This window comes from Dipodomys merriami, unplaced genomic scaffold, assembly GCF_024711535.1.
Source record: "Dipodomys merriami isolate MVZ:Mamm:240054 unplaced genomic scaffold, mDipMer1.0.p SCAF_13, whole genome shotgun sequence".
NCBI classification, from domain to species: domain Eukaryota; kingdom Metazoa; phylum Chordata; class Mammalia; order Rodentia; family Heteromyidae; genus Dipodomys; species Dipodomys merriami.
Window position 1 is genome coordinate 40,945,829 of NW_027202604.1, and position 19,739 is coordinate 40,965,567.

General features: G+C 49.3%; 1 protein-coding gene across 2 annotated transcripts in view; it reads right to left on the reverse strand.

Moving 5' to 3' along the window:
- Nucleotides 1–19,560, reverse strand: part of LOC138824858 (zinc finger protein ZXDC-like) — a 36,625-nt gene extending 17,065 nt beyond the window's left edge. Inside the window, exons 1-7 of one of the 2 annotated variants that reach the window (XM_070019254.1) lie at nt 18,604–19,560; nt 16,568–16,720; nt 16,398–16,476; nt 14,893–15,023; nt 9,548–9,718; nt 5,021–5,706; nt 3,256–3,340 (exon numbers count right to left, since the gene is read on the reverse strand). In XM_070019254.1, coding sequence (XP_069875355.1) covers nt 3,256–3,340; nt 5,021–5,706; nt 9,548–9,718; nt 14,893–15,023; nt 16,398–16,476; nt 16,568–16,720; nt 18,604–19,540 — 2,242 coding nt within the window. In that variant the 5' untranslated portion in view covers nt 19,541–19,560. The remainder of the gene's footprint in view (nt 1–3,255; nt 3,341–5,020; nt 5,707–9,547; nt 9,719–14,892; nt 15,024–16,397; nt 16,477–16,567; nt 16,721–18,603) is intronic. The other variant, XM_070019253.1, reaches the window with a different exon arrangement.
- Between the last annotated feature and the right edge of the window lie 179 nt (nt 19,561–19,739).

A 19,739-nucleotide genomic window follows, 5' to 3' on the forward strand; every position in this document is an offset into this window, starting at 1 on the left:
CTGGTGGTCCTGTGTACCAGCACACTGTTTGCACGGCCAGGGGAGGACCACTGGGAAGCTTTGAGCTTGGAGGATCTGGCCCAAAGCCCTTTCCCAAGATGGCTTCAGTCTGTGTCCCTTCACTGCAGCAAGCCAAGTACAACAGCTTTGGTGAGCTCTGTGGATTCTAGAGAATGACTGATTCTAAGGGTGTGTTTGGGGGCCCCAGACTTTGCACACTATCTTAGATGATCTGGCTCAGGATAGCCGCTTACTGTAAGGGAAGAGTGTTTCCACCATAGGAAGCACACAGGTGCCACCTCTGCTAGGACTGCAAGTCAACACGGTTGTATCACTAACTCCAACAGATCAGGAGAGCACATCAAGAGACCTACACGGAGAGCCGGTCCACAGAGTGATGGAGCCAGCCTCTTCAAAGGCATCACAATAGGCAAGGAGGGCTGAGCTTGAGGAGTCCAGAGAGCCCAGACAAGAGGACGTGAGTGAGGAGCAGGGTGGGCCCAGGGCAGACAAGGAAAATATGCATGCCTGGTTAGAGCAAGGCGAGCCCCTCCTTGGCTCCAGGGCCGTGGTAAGGAAGCTCTCAGCTTTGATGTATGACGGCACCACGGGCATGGAGGCTAGGCTGGGCCACGGGCATCCCAGCTAGGAACACAGAGGCATGATAACAGAGTACTGCCATTCATGGAAACATGTTTTCTCTAGTCTTAAATCACAGCAAATAAGAGGCCGAGAGAAAAGAAAAGCACAGCTGGCCCTGAGGACTCTGTTAAAGGAGCCCTCGCCTCCATGTGGATTCGTCACAGTTCCTCTCGAGAGGGTCTGTGGGTGGCGAAACCAAGCGTTCTAACTGCCTTCACACAAGAAGCCAGGGGCCTCAACTCTACTTCTCTTAAAAAGTCTGTAAAATGCCTAGGGCAATGAGTAAATTCCAACACTGGCATCACCACTGGAAGATGCTAAGAAACCAAGTCTTGATACTTGACTTAATTTTTATTTTATTTTATTTTTTTGGGTCCGGTCGTAGGGCTGAACTCTGGGCCTGGGCTCTGTCCCTCAGCTCTTCAGCTCAAGGCTAGTGCTCTACCACTTGAGACACAGCACCACTTCCAGCTTTTTTTTCTTTTTGCTTATGTGGTGCTGAGGAATGGAACCCAGGGCCTCAGGCATGCAAGGCAAGCGCTCTACCACTGAGCCACCTTCCCAGCCCCTTGATCTTGATTTAAAGAAAGACTCATCTGGATGCCAGGAGCTCATGCCTGTAATCCTAGCTACTCAGAAAGTTCAAACCTGGAGGATCAAGGCTTGAGACTATCACCAAGTTTAAGACTCCATCTCCAAAAGAACCAGCAAAAAAACAATTTGGAGACATGGCTCCAAGCAAACAAGCTGAGCAAGCACAAGGCTGAGTTTAAAGCCCAATACTGGCAATACAATAAAATAAAAAAGGCTCCAATATCCCCACTTTCTGATATGAATTATAGCTCAAAGGGAAAGAGCTGACAACTTGCTTTTTCTGTGAGTACTTTACATAATAAACAGAGAAGTGCAGCATTAGAGCACCATTTCTCTGCACAACCCAACTGGTGAGGCTGAGTGCAGATCACCGGCGACTGCTACCGCTATAGGACAGGGCCTCTGGGGAGTGCCCAGCATCACTGAGAAGGGGTTTTATTGTCCCACTCCAAGCATGAAGATGCAACTACCAATGGTCAAGACACACACACACACAATAGAGAAACATACTCAAGTATGTCACAGTGAGGCAATCAACAAAAGCCTCACTACCAAACTAGTTGGCTGTTTGCAACAAACCCGAGAGAGGAGGAGACTGACAGCTGTAGAACAAACCCAACAGCTGAAAGGGATGCAGGATCATTCTTTGGATTGTGACTCCAACAGATTTATCAAAGTTCTTTTCATGAACTGAGTGATGGTGGTTCATGCCTGTAATCCCAGCTAGTTAGGAGGCTGAGACCTAGAGGATCACAGCTCAGCACCAGCCTGGGCAGAAAAGGCCTCAAAGTCCACCTCCAATTAGCCAACAAAAAGAAGGCCTGGCTGGAGAGATGGTACAAATAGTAGTGTGCCAGCAAGACAATGAGTATAAAGCCCCTGAGTCCAAGCCCTGGTATTGGCAAAAAAATTTAAAAAAATATATATATATATGGCATTTGAGACAACTATTTGCTAGATTTTAATATGAAGGGTAAAAGTGGCAACAGTACATGACTATGGTTTTTAGATGTCCTTATTTTTTAAAGATAATCCTAAACATGAATGAAAACAGTAATTAAAAAAAAAATCAAACCATCTGTGTTGACACCACACCAACATAATGCAGGGAGCAAAACACATGCTGAGTACCTGAATGTTACAGAATTCTTTTCTGCAAGTTCACAATTTTCTATCACGTTCAACAGAGGCATTTAGTTTCTACGTGAACTTTGCTTACTTCGACTGCCACATTTTCTTCTACTGAAACCTGTAAGTTCTATGCTGGTACTTTATACACTACAGAGGTCTCCTTTCCTAAATCACAACACATATACAACAGCTACTTCAAGATCACAACACTCACATACAGCAGCTACTACAGGATGACAGCACTCACATACAACAGTTACTATAAGAATTTGCTTTGAGAAATCTCATTAACAAAAATAATTATTGTAGTCTTCTTTAACATTTTTTCTTTTTTCCTGAGAAAGTCTCACTTTATAGCCTAATTTGGCCTCAAGCTCATAATCCTCATGTCTCTAACTCCTGAATGTTAGAATTACAGGTGTGAGAGCCTGGCCTAGAGTTATTTAAAATAATAAGCTATCATATTGCTAAGAACAGAAACAAGACATAAAATTAAACCCCAATCCTACATACCCATTAAATTTTAAATGTAAGAGATGAGCCACCATGCTAGATGAATACGCTGGCTTGCCACTCAGCGACCCCTCCCACCAGCCGCCCTTCTGACAGACACATGGCCGCCTCATTTATCTTGGAACCCTTCTGGGCCACTCATACCTGGGGTTGAAGCCCTACCTGGCACAGAGCTGTTGGTAAACCAAGCATGTTCACATAGGCTGGAGATCTGGTTATTGTTTATCTTAAGCCCACACAGAGCTGGAGCTGACAAAAGGACATTCTGAGCATAAAACCAAGAACATGCAAATGCCTGTTCCGAGTGCCTCCGGGGCCTGAGCATGAACAAGAGACGCAGCCCCTGGGCACCAGCACTGCAGCGCCCAGCCTCACCTGCATCGCTCCCAGCTCCTTTCTGCTTTTTTTTCTTGACTAGTTGAATGGCTCGGTAATCAGTTCTTGCTGAGCCCCCACTCTCCTGGGACCAAAGAAAAGTGTGTCAGTCACTCGATCTACACAGTAAAGGAAGGCAGCAAGGGAACTACAGAAATGTCTTAAGTCTGCTTCTGGAACACCTTGGAGCTCCAGTAATCACATCAGCGCCTCCACCAAAGGCAGAGAGACAAACACTACATTCAGTTGCAGAGTGAGAACAACATACGTAACTTCATTATCTGGAGAACTAAATTTTATTTCTCCAAAATCTCAATTGTATTAAAATATTTTACATAAAAACTATTATAAAATAAACTGCTTACTTCCCAACTTTTTCAGTACACGGGCTTCCCTTAGTGCTAAGATTAAGTCATGACAGCCTGCCCCAAGGATTCGCACTGTCCACAACCTTGACCAGCAGCTAGGGAGGTATTAATGGTAGAGGCCACACTCCATCTTTCTCTCCCACACCCAAAGAGTAAACATGTCACTGAATTCAGCTAGCTGACTCAGGGAGCCAAACAGTATCCAAACAGTGAACTGCTGAAATTGGTGTACACTTCATAAGAAAAAGACTTTCATTCTTATCATCAGAGAGGAAAAGAAAGCCCTCTACAGCTCAGGACATACCTGTAACCCATTCACTACACACCATGTGTACTCAGAGAAGCTAGGGAGCCCAGCATCACACAGCTAGCGAGACAATGAACAAGGGGTGAGGACTGAGTTCCCATGGGCTCTTCTGTCTCCACCCACAGTCAGGCCCAAGTGCTTGGTTCCCAAGGATCCAGTGCAGGGGACTGGCTTCCTAGGCAGCTCTGACCTGCGGACACCTTCCATCTCTGCTAGCCAATTGGTGCCTTTCAACCACGTAGCGAGCCAAAGCACATGCTAGCAAGTGTGGCTCTGCCACAGGCTAGCAGCTGGGATCAGAGAGACTATGCTTCTCTCCATGAAGAACTGGAGGCTGGCTCCAAAGAAGACCAGTTACTAAGTCCCCTTCACACCTGATCTGAACACGGAAGACTAACATTTTAAGGTGTAGGAAAATATGAGTGAACATTTTAAGAACATTGTCACCCACAAAATCTAGCCACACCACAAAGGCAGATCCTGCATGATCATTCCCACTGCAGACTTAGGAAAGGCAAAACTCTCTCCAAGAATCATTAAATTACATTAAATGTATCACTGATATAAATACGATTGTAGTAACTGTCCAGCCTCAATCTTGGAATAGTCATCTAAAACTCTCCAAGATCAAGGGCTCATATATCACTTAACTTTTTTTTAATTCTAACTAAAAAAAAATATTTTGGCATGTTTAAAATTTTTCATTGAACCTTAGTTTATGCTGCAATTCTTCCTCTTTTACGACTTGTCATTATGTAAAGCACACAGAGAGAAAACATTTCAACATTATGAAATGTACCAAGAATTTTCAAAAAAACACATTGTCACAGATTCACACAACTAGAAGGGACCTTAAAAGACATGTAGCCAAATCCCCTTATTTTAGAAATAACTGAGAATTTAAGGCTCAAATAGGTTGATTTGCACAAGGTCATTAGTCAGTTCCAGATTTCCAGACTTATAGCCCAGGGCTCTGTCCTTTTGCAAACCAGTAAGGAGAGTCTGCATAGAAAGGTTTGGTTCCCAGTATCCTTAGAACTGAGTGACAGAAGTGAGCTATGAGCTGGGGACTGAACAGAGTGCTTCATACCAAGTAGAGAAGGCCGGTGCCTGCACCGGGCGCTGTGTCTTTCTGAGCACTGTGCCCCTCTGCTGGGATGGAGAGCACAGACAGGGGCAGCACTTGACTTTCTTCATGTTGCCTGGCCACCGTGGGGACAGGAAGTGAGTCATGCTCCATCTTGATTGGAGCCAGCAGTTCTGGAACACTGAGAGTCTCTTGGGAGGTGCTTGAAGAGGCTGGTGTGGTGACAGGTACTAAGTTACTAGTGGAGGTCAAAACGGATGTGTCTTGAGCTAGGTTCTTCATTGGCAAAGCCACCAAGCAGCCTACTGCTCCTGAGCTCATGGCTTGTACCTCATCTGCACCGAAGCTGCCTGGCTGGAGAACTGTGGCTGCTGTCCCAAGAACCAGAGGGCTGTCCAGACTTGGAGGAATATCACTGTGGGCCACCAGAACCAGAGGGTCCATAGACCCTAAGGAACTATTATTTGTAGGGAGACTTGCTCCCAGAGAGGTGCTCACAGAAGTAACATCAATGGTCAGGATCCCAGAGTTCAGTGCCTCGTCTGACGCACCTGCTGAGCTGCTCCCTTGGGCAGGTGTGTCAGAGAAAAGAGCTGCTAGGTCTATGTTGCTGAGCTCACTTTGGCTGGGGCTGTTCAGCTCGCTGCTAGGTGTGAGGGAACTTGGAGCTTCCAGCTGAGGTACGAGATCTGCAAAAGGAACGAATATTCCAGTTACTCAGGACCTCAGAGGATTAAGAAATGTTGCTGAATCTCAAGGTATTAGCATGCAACCCCTCAAGTCAACACTGGCTCTGCTTCCTCTGGACTCTACTGTTTATCCCAAACATCCCGCTGGTCGCACAGTACTAGCAACTAACTGATAGATGATAGGAAAAGGGATGCTTGAAGACAGGTTAGGCGCTTCAAATCCTTAGGCCCACAGGGATTTCTCTGGACCATCTTGGGTCAAATCAAGGAGAATAAGGTTGGTTGAGTGGAAAGCTTCAGTTCTAGGCAAATGCACAGACCTTAGGCCTTTTCAGGTGCCCAGAAGACGGTCCCCCTTCCCATCACAGGTCCAGCCTCTAATTCCCTCCCTTCTCACAGAGTTAGTCTGACTCACCTGCTCCAGTAGCACCCAGCAGTGCCAGGCCCTTACTCAAGATGAGGGGATTACAGAAATAGTTCTAACAAACCCTTCTTCAGCTTGAGTCTTCGAAGTAATTATTTATTACTCAATAAACCACTATGAATAACCAGAAAACCCTTGGGAGAATAACAAACATAAATATACTTCAAAAAGTTTTAGGGTGGCAGGGTGGCTCACGCCTATAATCCTAGCTACTTAGAAGGCTGAGATCTGAGGATCAGTTTGAAGTCAGCCCACCAGAAAAGTCCCATGAAACACTTATCTCCAATAAACTACTCAGAAAAAGCTGGAAGTGGTACTGTGGCTCCAATGGTAGAGCGCTAGCCTTAAATACAAAGAAGATCAGGGACAGTGCCCAGGCCCTGAGTTCAAGCCCCACGACCGGCAAAAAAAAGTTTTAGGGCTGAAGACATGGCTCAAGGGGTAGAGCACTTATCTAGGCCCAAGGCTCTGGTCAATTCCTTAGTACCAGGGGGGAAAAAACACCGATGAACATTCTAGATGAGGTTTATCGATTCTAGATGAGGTTTATCGACACACACGTGTCAAGTACCCCAAACTGAAAGAAAGATGTAAGCACTGAGCAAACATAATTGGAACACAATGAGCCAGGGCAGAGTCCAACAAAGCTTTGATGCTAAACTGTGGCATGCTAAGTGCACAGGCACTTGGCAGAAGGAGGAGCTTTCTGGTTCTGCTCCTTCCACACCAACTGTCACTAACCACCAACTTCTACTTTCCAAAGGCAGATAACCACTTAGATGCATGCTGTAATCTACTCTAGACAAAACAAAACAAAAAAAGAAACAAATTTAGAACTTTTTTAGTTGTCACATTAAAAAAATTCATAAATAATGGAGCATTTTACAAGTAGCAATATTTTTGAGAAATTCTAATTGTAAACCTATCACTTATTCAAAAACTACCTTGAGGATTCAACTGACTGTGAAATTAAGAATAATCTCAGTGTGAACAAGGTCACCAATTTATATTAATTTTTTGCCCAGCCACTTATTGATTCCATAAACGTCACCTAGAGAGCTGACATGTGCAAGGACACACACATGGACACCAAGCAAATGGTGTAAGAGCATAAAGAGCAAATGCTGAGGGTCACATGCATGAGAGTAGAGATCCCAGCTCAGGTCCGGGCTCAGGTCCTTCCTACTCTTGTGACCCTGGTCTTTGTCCAGACATCAGAACAGGGCCACCAGGAAGGTGAACTGAACCTAAGGGCCTGGTGCAACCCCACAGTAAGCAGGTGTTGAGAGTTCCTGACTGCCCTGACAGCTGGCAAGAGGCAGTACAGCGTAAGCATGAGACTGGGACGCACAGGGTGTTATTAAAGGAGAGCTCACAAACAGCCGGAGAGTTTAAAGTGAGCTCATCTGAGCAGCCCTGAGCCCCTGTCAGCTCCTGTACTGGTCAGGCTAGAACAAGGGAGAGGAAAGGATGTTGTGAGCCATGGTATCTGAGAGCATAGGCAGAGGTGGAGAGAGGGACCCGAGGACAGAGGCCTGCACGAGCAACTACAACACCGACTTCATCAGGCAAGGCATGTATTCCATCCTTACGATAACCACCAGGAAACTTCTTCAAGGACAAGGCAGAATGGCAACTGCTGAGAACTGTGACAGGCTGATGTCCAAGTGTCACCGAAATGAAGAAGAGGACCGACAGAAACCTTCACTGAGCTACACCTGCACAGAACTCCGTGCTAGGCACTGTAGCATCAGAACTCTGCACTAGACATGCCACCTCAGAACCCCGCACTAGACTAGACATGCCACATCAGAACTCTGCACCAGACACTCTCACATCAGAACCCCGCACTAGACACTCTAACGTCAGAACCTCACACTAGACACTCTGTAACATCAGAACCCCTCACTAGACAGACATCTAACATCCGAACTCTGCACCAGACACTCTCACATCAGAACCCCGCACTAGACACTCTAACGTCAGAACCTTGCACTAGACACTCTGTAACATCAGAACCCCTCACTAGACAGACATCTAACATCCGAACTCTGCACCAGGCACTGCACATCAGAACTCCGCACTAGACACTCTAACGTCAGAACCCCGCACTAGACACTCTAACGTCAGAACCTCCCCTCACTAGACAGACATCTAACATCTGAACTCTGCACCAGGCACTGCACATCAGAACCCCGCACTAGACACTCTAACGTCAGAACCTCGCACTAGACACTCTGTAACATCCGAACTCTGCACCAGGCACTGCACGTCAGAACTCCGCACTAGACACTCTAACGTCAGAACCCCTCACTAGACAGACATCTAACATCCGAACTCTGCAGCAGGCACTGCACGTCAGAACTCTGCACCAGGCACTGCACGTCAGAACTCCGCACTAGACACTCTGTAACATCCGAACTCCGCACCAGGCACTGCACGTCAGAACTCCGCACTAGACACTCTAACGTCAGAACCCCTCACTAGACACTCTGTAACATCAGAACCCCGCACTAGGCACTCTGTAACATCAGAACTCTGCACCAGGCACTGCACGTCAGAACTCCGCACTAGGAGACACTTTACGTCACAACTCTGCAAGAGGCACTTTGCAAGACACTTAGTTCCATCAGCTACTGGTCCCCAACTCAGGAACCTCAACTGGGAAGACACTGTGGCTGTGGCGGCTGTTCTGCTTCCGCCATGCCTCCAGGCCATAGTGAGGGCTGAGTTAGACTCACCTGGTCTCCACAGACTTGAGCTTAAAGTACCTCTTCAGCTGGCCAGGACTTCCTCAGCCAGATCCTACCACAGCAAAACCCTACCATACCCCAGAGAGCAGGGTCTCTGGAGTGCTCTAGGGGACAGATGGCCACTGCTACTGCCCAGAGGACTGTGGACAAGGCTTCTAAGTCCCAGGCCGCAGGGGGCCAAATAGCAGGTCCTCTCACGCTCAGAACCCTCCCTTTTCACATGTCTGGACTACAGTGGCAGTTTCCTCCTCCTCCTCCTCTATTCTCAGTGCCTTGCCTGGAAGGCGCTGGGCTGGAAGGCTTCCTGCCTCCTGGAAGAACTAGACCACTGCAGTCTGGAATCTACTTCCTGCAAGACTTAAGAAAGACAGTAGGAAGCAGAAAGATGAGAGAAGGTGCTGGAAACACTGGAGGACATTAGCCCCAGTGGGAGATAGGTTAGAGCCTAATGCTCGGGCAGGCTCAGGACGTAAAGACTGAATGTCCTCCAAGGGAGAAGAGGGAAGGACAGAAGAGTAAGGGCAGAAGAAAGCGCATGAGAGGAAAGGAAGCGCAGGCTGTGCCAGCTGCCGGCGCTGGGGGGTGAGGAGGAGCAGCATTTGTTCCCTCACACAGGCTTCAGTGCATACGTCCCTGCGGCCGCAGGCACTGGGAGGGCACAGACCTGGGCGCGGGCTGTGCTGCCGCACCACGTGTGCCTTCATGCTGTGCTTAGAGGTGAAGAGTCTGCTGCAGCTGGACACAGGGCAGCGGCTTTTTGGAGCCCCCACATCCTGCAGGTGCTTCTTTGAGTGAATGTACAAACTGCTGCGAGCTGAGAAGCGAGCACAGCACCCTGAAACAGAAAGGGGAAACAGTGTTACTCCTGAGGGCGCTGGAGGAGCGGTGAGGAAGGACGATTCCTAGTCAGATCAGGATGACAAGACGTGTTCCCCAGCACTGGTGCTGGCGAGGGTGTCCACCAAACATCCACAGGAGGAACACCACAGCACAGGAATGAACCCACAGGGAGAGTGAGGGCATGCAGCAGCAACATTTAAGATTCAGTGTGACCATCAGACCTCATAACTGTCTGCGATGCATCTAAACACGTCACAAAACTGTACTACCAACAACAGCTGCCACATTCAGAGTGGCAACCATCCCAGAAACCAACTCCTTCCATGTTGCCAGTGCCCTGCTCATGACCAGTTCTCACAAGCAGGTGGCAGTGAAAGGACTTGTCCCTGGTGTGTGCCAAGTGCCACCCCTAAGCAGACCCATGGCAGAGGGAGCTGCTTAGCTAAGGTGGCTCGGCTCAGCTCAGCCATCTGCTAACTGTGGGGCCTGAGACAAGTTGTTTATCCTTTCCAGAACTTCTTTTTCCTTCCTGTAAAATGAGGATAATACTTTAAAGGATTATGACAGGGTCAAATAAAGCTATAGCTATCCACACACATGACCTGGAAAATCACAAAGCCTCATCTGAAATGAAACTGGAGGCAGCCAAGGCCCTTACTTCTCTGATTCTGGCCTAAATTTACTGTCAATTTTCTTATAATAGCCCCATTAGGCCCTGGGCACAGCAGCTTCTTTGTCTGTCCCTCTCCCCTGAAAAACATGCTTCAGCTTCCTGGTAATCATTTGTTAGACTGTAAGTTAGCTGTCCACAGGAGTTACACCACTGTGATCCACAGCAGACTTTTTTTTTAATTGCTGGTCCTGGGACTTGAACTCAGGGCCTGGAAACTGTCCCTGAGCCTCTTTGTGCTCAAGGCTAGTGCTGTACCAACTGACCCACAGTGCCACTTCTAGCTTTTTCTGAGTAATTTATTGGAGATAAGAGTCTCACAAGGGTTGGGGGAGGGGGAGGCTGGGAAGTTGGCTCAGTGGTAGAACGCTTGCCTTGCATGCATGAGGCCCTGAGTTCGATTCCTCAGCACCACATAAGCAGAAAAAAAAGCCGGAAGTGGCGCTGTGGCTCAAGTAGTAGAGCACTAGCCTTGAGCTGAAGAGCTGAGGGACAGCCCCCAGGCCCAGGCCCACGACCGGATTCCAAAAAAAAAAGAGTCTCACGGGTACTTTTTTTTTGCCCAGCTTTGAACTGTGATCCTCCGATCTCAGTCTCCTGAGTAGCTAGAAGTACAGACATGAGCCACCAGCACCAGGAGACCACAGATTTTATTTCTTACAACTAAAGATAATTAAAAATTCAGGAACCATTGGAACCATTAGGTGCTGGTGGCTCATGCCTGTAATCTTGGCTACTCAAGAGGCTGAGATCTAAGGACTGGCTTTTGAAGCCAGGAAGACTTAAGACCCTTATCTCCAATTAACCAGCAAAATGCTAGACATGGAGGTGTGGCTCAAGTGCTAGAGCTGTGAGCAGAAGAGCCAAGCAAGAGTATTTGGCCCTTGGTTCAAGCCCCAATACTGGCACCAAAAAATAAATAATTGAGGAATCACTTATCATTAGGGTCTTGATCACAGACTATGGTAGACAATCTAGTTTTACTATTGGCTAAGACAACATGGGAAGGTAAAATTATCCTTAATACAGAAGATCTCAGAAAACATCACCTTAAGCTTCTCTCTGCAATCTACATCATGGGAAATGTAGTCTTGGATTTTTTGTTGTTGTTGTTGCTACTTGGGTTAGAATTCAGTGTCTCATACTTTCCAGGGATGTGCTCTAGTGATAAGCCACAACTCCAGCTCTTATTTGTGATAATTATTTTTTATTTTAAATCTATTTTTCTCATTCCCTAGAGTTATCTACATAAGTGTTTTTTGTTTTTTTTGGCCGGTCATGGTGCTTGAACTCTGGGCCTGGGTGCTGTCCCCTCAGCTCTTCAACTCAAGGCAAGTGCTCTACCACTTGAGCCACAGTGCCACTTCTGGTTTTCTCAATGGTATTGGAGGTAAGAGTCTCACAGAGTTTCCTGCCCAGGCTGGCTTTGAACCGAGATCCTCAGATCTCAGCCTCCTGAGTAACTAGGATTGCAAGCGTGAGCCACCAGCGGCCAGCTTGACATAAGCATTAGTTTTATCAGACACACCAAGGCAATGTCCCTTGTGTTTCTCTCAAGAGTATCACCCTTTGCCAGGCGCCAGTGGCTCATGCCTGTAATACTAGCTACAGAGGAGGCTGAGATCTGAGGATCACGGTTCAAAGCCAGTCCAGGCAGAAAAGTCTGTGAGACTCTTATCTCCAATTAACCACTAGAAAACCGGAAGTGGTGCTGTGGCTCAAGTGGTAGAGTGCTCGCCTTGAGCTGAAGAGCGCAGGGACAGAGCCCAGGCTCAGAGTTCAAGCCCCATGACTGACAAAAAAAAAAAGACTATCACCCTTTGGCCTTACTGTGTGTGAATGCCTAGAGACCTGTATAATTTGTCATATGCCATATATTTTAGACCTAGCTTCTGCATATGAGGAAAACCACGTGCCATCTGTATCTCTGGGCTTGGCTTACTTCACTTAACATGATTTGTTCTAATACCAACCATTTCTCTAATGGGCAAAATGGAAGCCTGGAAGACTCTGTAGTTTCTAGGCAAAGTCATATCTCAAAAGCCATCATCATTGGGTTGAAATTTGGATATAAGCTTGTATATCAAGTTTGCTTTCCATTATTTATCTTCTTTCAAAGCACATACAAGGGTATTGAAACCTGTATTTTAAGCTGTCCATCCAAACCTAAATGGGACATTCAGCCTTCTGCAACCCATCACAAAGAAATTACAGAAACAAAAAATGTTCCAAATTATGTAGGAGGAGGAAGACACAGAGTATTGCCTAGCATTTATGGGCACATACATCTTCTCCAGTCTCTGGAGACAGACAAGAGTAGACAGACAGCTGCCTAGTAAGTAGCTAGGAGTATAGGTGTGAGCCACCAGCACCTGGTTAAATTTTGACTTTCAAGCTGAAAAAGACTCACCTTTATTTCCCACTAAGAACTCAACCAGTGCTCTTTCCCAGATGGAACTGGCTTACCTAACCAATCACGAAGCTTTCAAATCCATCCTCTACTCTTGGACTCTTCCTGGCCTGAAGAAGAGTCCGCCCATAGGGGCTGGGAAGGTGGCTCAGTGGTAGAGCGCTTGCCTTGCATGCTTGAGGCCCTGGGTTCGATTCCTCAGCACCACATAAGCAAAAAGAAAAAAGCCGAAAGTGGTGCTGTGGCTCAAGTGGTAGAGCACTAGCCTTGAGCTGAAGAGCTGAGGGACAGCGCCCAGGCAGGCCCAGAGTTCAGGCCCCACGACCGGACCCCCCCAAAAAAAAAAAAAAAGAGTCCGCCCATGCCAGGCAGAGGATCTACATGCAAGAGTGGCCTGGCAATTGGTAGGGCCCTCCAGTTACCTGTTTTCACACACAGTGTGGGCTTGGCTCTGGTGTCCATGTGATAGTTATTTCTGAAACAAAGTCTCACTTTACCCCAGTATTGTAACTTGTCTTAAGCTTAAAAAGCCAGGCACGCTGGGCACTGGTGGCTCATGCCTATAATCCTAGCTACTCAAAAGGCTGAGATCTGAAGATCACAGTTCAAAGCCAGCCCGGGCAAGAAGGTCTGTGAGACTCTTATCTCCAATCAACCACCAGAAAACCGAAGTGGTGCTGTTGCTCAGTGGTAGAGCGCTAGCCTTGAGCTGAAGAGCTGAGGGACAGCGCCCAGGACCACAGTTCAAACCCCACGACACCGCCCAGCCCCCCCCCCCCAAAAAAAAAAAGCCAGGCTCTGGTGACTCACACCTACGATACTAGCTACTCAGGAGACAAAGATCTGGTGGACTGTAGTTCAAGGCCAGTCCAGGCAGAAAAAAATTTGAGAGACTACATCTCCAAAATAACCAACAAAAAGTTTGGCTGAAGTATGGCTGAAGTGGTAGAGCCATCTAAGCAAGCAAATGTGGGGCCCTAAGCTCACACCTAATATGGGAACAAATAAAAAACAACAATCAAAACAACAGTGAACTAACATGTACTCACGTTTTCTACCAACTGAACCTTCACAACAATCCTACAAGGTAAAGAGGAACAGAGCTCAAGCTACTTGTACCAGGCCCCACAGAAGCCTTGTAGCGTGGCAGACTTGGGATTTGAGTCCAGATAGTATGAATCTAGAACTCGTGTTTAGTTACTGTCTTACTTTTACTGTCCCTTAAGAATTCCATCTACTTCCACAGTTTATATATACAGCACAATCTGTCAGCACCTGGCTAGCTCTTTCCCCCAGAGCAGTATAAGGAGTCCTATGTGCCCCAATTATAGCCTGCATGCGCCTGTTTACCACCTGCTCACACCCTAGCTGGAAGGCTGACAGAGGAGGACCTGCAGGGTGGGTCCACTATTTGTATTACATTTGCTGAATTCTAGGAGCTGGTCTCAGCTCTACATGGATCTTTACTATCCCCTCCTCCAGTTAAAGGCACTGGGGCGGGTGGCAGCTGAGGTGACCACTGCGGCTAGGGTGGGCACCCACAGGTCACAGCAGGCCTGGTAAATGAGCTGTGCCTTCAGCATCCTAAAGAAAAACTCCAACCCACCTTTAAAAAGTTAATCTAGAGACTGAGGAAAGGGGCAACATTGTCCAAAAAGAAAGTACTCATTACCTGACTTACGTAACTGTAACCATTCTGTGTATCACCTTTATTGTAACAATTTTAAAAAAGGTGGGAAAAAAAGCCAATCTGGCTTTACCACTACCTACCTGACACAAGAGTAGCTACCTACTAATTAGCAAGTTCAAGCTAAATGTCAGACATTTGAGAACCCCTAAGCCCGGGTTACACATGTAACATAAGGAGAGCCGTGGACAGGGAGAATCAGGGATGAGAGTAGGCCACAGGAAACAGGATTCTCTACCTGCAATCCTTCTAATATACTGGTCCTAAGACAGTATGTTTGATCCACTCAGCAAATAAACCATACTACCTTTACGTAACTGAAGTTACCTTGAAACAACATAAATTCTAGCGTGAGTGTGGGTGGTGCTTAGTGCATAGCTCACTGTGGCATTTAAACCCTACCTTTCACAGGACACTCAAATGGCTTTGTGCCCAGGTGGGTGATGCTGTGGCCTTTCAGGTGTTCTGCTCTGGTGAAGGACTTGCCACAACCCTCGACGGGGCAGGTAAACCTGCGGTCATCGTCATGTTTCCTGCCAGGAATAAAAACAAAGGGGCAGTGATTACTCACAGAGCTCACGGGGCCTGAGGTGATTCTTCGCTTAATGTTCTGCAAAACATATAAAATTATAAGTGCTTTCCATTTAAAATATATGATCAGTTTGTTTCAGTAAAAATTTTATTTGATCTTCAGTCCATATGAGGTTGGTAATTTAGCCATCTCATAATTAGAAATTCTACTTTAATGATTCAGTGGATTCATAATGAGACACAGAATAATTCGTGCTGCTTCAACTTAGGAAGAGCATGTCCCGAATGCACTGATGAGGCTATTTCTATTGTTTCCCTATAACAGGCTTTCCAAGCCACAGAGGACTCCAAGAAGGGCACACAGAGCATCAGTGGCAATGCCAAAAGGGCCTTCTTAAGCCAACCTGGAAAAAGTGTCTTTTCCATAGCATCCCTATGGTATGAAGCACCCAGACCGGCCACCTCTGTTCCATGGCAGAATAGGGAGAAAACTAAATGTAGTGTCAGAGGTGTGGGGTGAGCAGAGATGTGCATGCAGTGGAGGCCCAAGGCCGTCACTGAAAGTTTGCAGTGACTTGAGAAAGCTTATTCTATGACATTTGAGAGAAAAAAATAAACTGGAACTGTATGTAAAGTATGCCAACTCAAAAACAAAAAATAACAACCAAAAAAAAACCCACCCCACCCTACCCCACCCCCCAAAAAAGAACCAAAAAACAGGGCTGGGAATGTGGCTTGGTGGTAGAGTGCTTGCCTAGCATGCATAAAGCCATGGGTTGGATTCCTCAGAATTGAAAAAAACAAAAACAGAAAAAGCCAAAAGTGTCATTGTGGCTCAAGGGGTAGAGTGCAAAGCTCAGGAACAGTGCCCAGGCCCTGAGAGTTTAAACCCCAGGACTGGCAAAACAACAACAACAACAAAAACACTCGTAAAACCCCACAATAGTAGACTACAAAAAACAGATAAAAACAATATCTTGGGGCTGGGAAGGTAGCTCAATGGTAGAGTGCTTGCCCAGCACGCATGAGGCCCTGGGTTCAATTCCTCAGCATCACATCACATAAGCAGAAAAAGTTGGAAGTGGCACTGTGGCTCAAGTGGTAGAGTGCTAGCCTTAAGCTGAAGAGCTGAGGGACAGTGCCTAGGCCAAGAGTTCAGGCCCCACGACTGACCAAAAAAACAAACAAAAAAAAATCCCCCAACGTCTTTAAGTGAGGAGATTCTAGCAATTTTCTTCTTATAATTTTCCAGTTTTCTAAGAATCTACACTGTGTTTCTTTATAATAATCTAAAAAAAAAAAAGCGAATAGGTTTCTACTACTAACAACTCATTAACTTTCAAAGCTGATAATACATACCAAAATGTAAGGATTACCTCTTGTGCCTTAGAAGTTTGGACATGCTAGTGAAGGTCCAACCACAACTGTCCGAGTCACAGACAAACGGTCTTTCACCTTGTGAAAAAACAAAAATTACAGAGAATAACTGCAACAGCTCCTAGAGACAAATCGTGGCTCCAAAGGATTCTGTTCTCCAGGTTTCTACCTGTATGGCTTCTTAGGTGAATTTTCAGTCTACAGGCCTTGTCATATTGTTTGCTGCATCCGGGAAAGGAGCAGGAAAAGAGCTCTTGTTCCCTGAAGTGAGCTCGGTTATGGGAGAACAGGGCACTCACTGTGATGAACGTCTTCTCACAGCCTGAATGGAAGAAGCACAAACCCTGCTCACCAGAAGACAAAAATCAAAGCAGTCAATGCTAGTCACAACCAGGGACATGAGTCCTTTCTAAAAGGTCTCTGTAATAGCCAAGCAGGAGCGGCTGTGAGGCCTGAGGTGCACACAGGCCACCTCTTGCAAGGTGACTAACTTGGGAGGGAACACGTGACCAAGTGTTGCTCCAGTCTCAGCCGTCCGCTTGGCTGGTCTCACACACATTAAGTGCATTTTTCATAAACATAAATGTCAATGCTGTTTGTGAAAACCAAGAAAACCCCAGGAGAGAAATAAAATACTACAAGAACAAAATTTTGTCTGGTACAGTTGAGCTGTAAACAGGTGCGAAGCATCCCGTAACCTTTTGGGTGATGCTGCACTCCCTACACTTCGATCTCCTCCGACAGCCTCTGAAATGAACTGCCTCGCATCCTACCCAGGGGGCTTCTCTTTCCTCAGGTCTGTCATCGTCACCCACCTAGCATTTTCCTTCACCTCCAAACTCAGCTCCTACTGGGTCACCTATACTCCAGCAATGGCTGTTGTCCATACTAACACTTCTCCTTTGATGACAACAATCAGTGCTTAGGCAATGTGGAAAATCAGGCTGAAAGAGCCTTCCATGTTATCAGGGGGCCCATGAACCACCATGCAGAAATACATTGCATAGCACTGCAAAGAACCTACTCTCCCCCTGGGGGGAGGACAGCATTCTGTGGACAAATGGTGATTTTTCTAAATCACTAAAGTTATCCTCTCTGGCTTCAATCTGCCCTCCCTACCCCTTTCCTATTCTGGGCCTTTGTGTGTTTACACAATTGGTCATGTGAACTGAACGACCACACTCCTAGCCTTAACACCCCTTCCCCCAGGTACCCAGGCCTTCTCATCCTACCGCTGTGATTTCTTCTACCTGTAAGTCCACCACCCATCCCACTGCTACTCCCTGGCTCGGGCTGTCCAAAAACTCAAGCCGGGCCATTTACTGCATCACCTGCTCCTCTCCAGCTTCTCTACCAGCTGCACCAGTGGCTAACACACATCATGACTGGATCCTCAACTCTGCTAGAGAAGATGATACCCTTCCTACCAGACTCACAAGCTGACTAGAAAAAGTCTGCAGGCAGTGGCCCAGTGCTCTCCAGAACCACACAATCCACCCACAAGGGAGAAGAAAATATTAGAAAAAATATTAGAATCTGTTGATGTTTTTCGAGTTACTCTCAAAATGCTGTGATTGAGCACCTGATGACTCACATTATTAGGATGGGTTTGTATGACATCTTCTAGACACTCAGGCGCGTTTTAATGAGCGAAGGTCCTCTAGCCAATCCACGGTGGCCCCCACCCCACTCCTCACGGCCCGTCCTCCACAGAGGCGCCGCCACGCTGCCTCCTCTCGACTCTCCTGCCTTGCCAGCCTCAGAGGGAACTGGGCCTTCTGATGCCGACGCCGGGGCGTGGGGCCGCGCTGGGTGGGACTCTCAACCCCCACCCCAACAGCCCACTCAACTCGGCCGACAAAAACCCACCGGGCAGTGGGTTACTTTATCCACACTAATCTAGCCTCGCATCTCCATCTGTAAGACGGAAAAAGAGGTTTAAGCTCTAGACAAGGGTACGGCTTAAAAACTCCTGGAAACTACGAAGCCGACCAGAGCGAGGCGGAAAGGGCGCCAGACCATCGGGCGCCCCCGCGCCCCGGGTCGTCAGGGGCCTGCGAGGCCGAGCGTGGACCCCACCAACGCGCGGCCGCCGAGTACGTCCAAGCCGACTCACGACACGACTCGAGGTCCACGAACGTGAGCTCGCCGCGCGGGGCGCCGGGTCCCCCCCCCCGCCCGCCCCGGGCCCGCCCCCCGCGTTACCCGGAAAGTCACACTTGTAGGGGCGCTCGGGCTCGAAGTGGCTGCGCTGGTGCGAGCTGAGCTTGGCGTGCGTGGGGAAGCGCTCGGCGCACACCTCGCACTTGAACAGGCTCTCCTGCTCGTGGCCCCGCATGTGCGCCTTCAGGTTGTAGACCGTGGTGAACTTCTTGCCGCAGCCGCCCGCCGGGCAGCCGAAGGGCCGCAGCTTGTCGTGCGACTGCAGGTGGCGCTTGAGCTTGTACGAGGTGGTGAAGGCCCAGCCGCAGCCGTCCAGCGGGCACTTGAAGGGCCGCCGGCCGCGCAGCCCGCCGTGCGTCAGCAGGTGCACCTGCAGCTGGTGCTTCCGGGCGAAGGCCAGCGCGCACTGCGGCTCGGGGCAGCGGTAGCCGGGCGCCCCGGGCCCGCGGCGGGCGGCGGCGGCGGCGGCGGGGGGGCGCGGCGGGGCGCGCGGGCTGCGCGCGGGCGGCGGCGCGGCGGCCACCGTGAGCACGCCGCGGTCGAAGCGCACCAGCAGGTCCCGGTCGTGCAGGGCGACGGCGCCCGCCAGGGCCGCGCCGGGGGCGGCGGCCGGGCCGCGGGGCGCGGGCGCGGGCGCGGGGAGGCCCGCGGGGCTCGCGCCGGGGCCGGGCCCGGGCTCCCGCCGCTCGGGGGCCTCGGCGGGCCCGCGCGCCACCTCCAGCAGCACCACGAAGGAGTCGCCGCCGTCCTCCGGGGCCGGCGCGCCGGGCGCGACGCCCTCCTCACGCCGCGGCCCGGGGGGGCCCCCGCGCCCCGGCTCGGGCCCGCCATCTTCCGGGTCGCCCAGGAGCAGCAGGCGACGGCGCGCGGGGCTCGCGCTGAGGGGCGGCCCCGCGCCCCGGCGAGGCCGGCCCGGGGCGCCGCCGCCATGTTGGTCTCCGCGCGCGGTCGGGGCGGCGAGCAGCGCCGGGAGGTCCATCTTGTCCGGGCCGCGGCCGCCGAGCCGCCGCCTGGGAAGACGCGCGGCCCGCCCCTCCCAGGCGTGCGCGCGACGCCGCGTGGCCGCCGCGGGCTCGTCACCGCGGGGGCGGGGCGCGGGGCGGGGCCCCGAGAGGGAGCCCTCGCTGCGGACGGGACGGGCCGCGCGAGGCCTGCTGGGCGGGGGCGGGGCCGGGGGC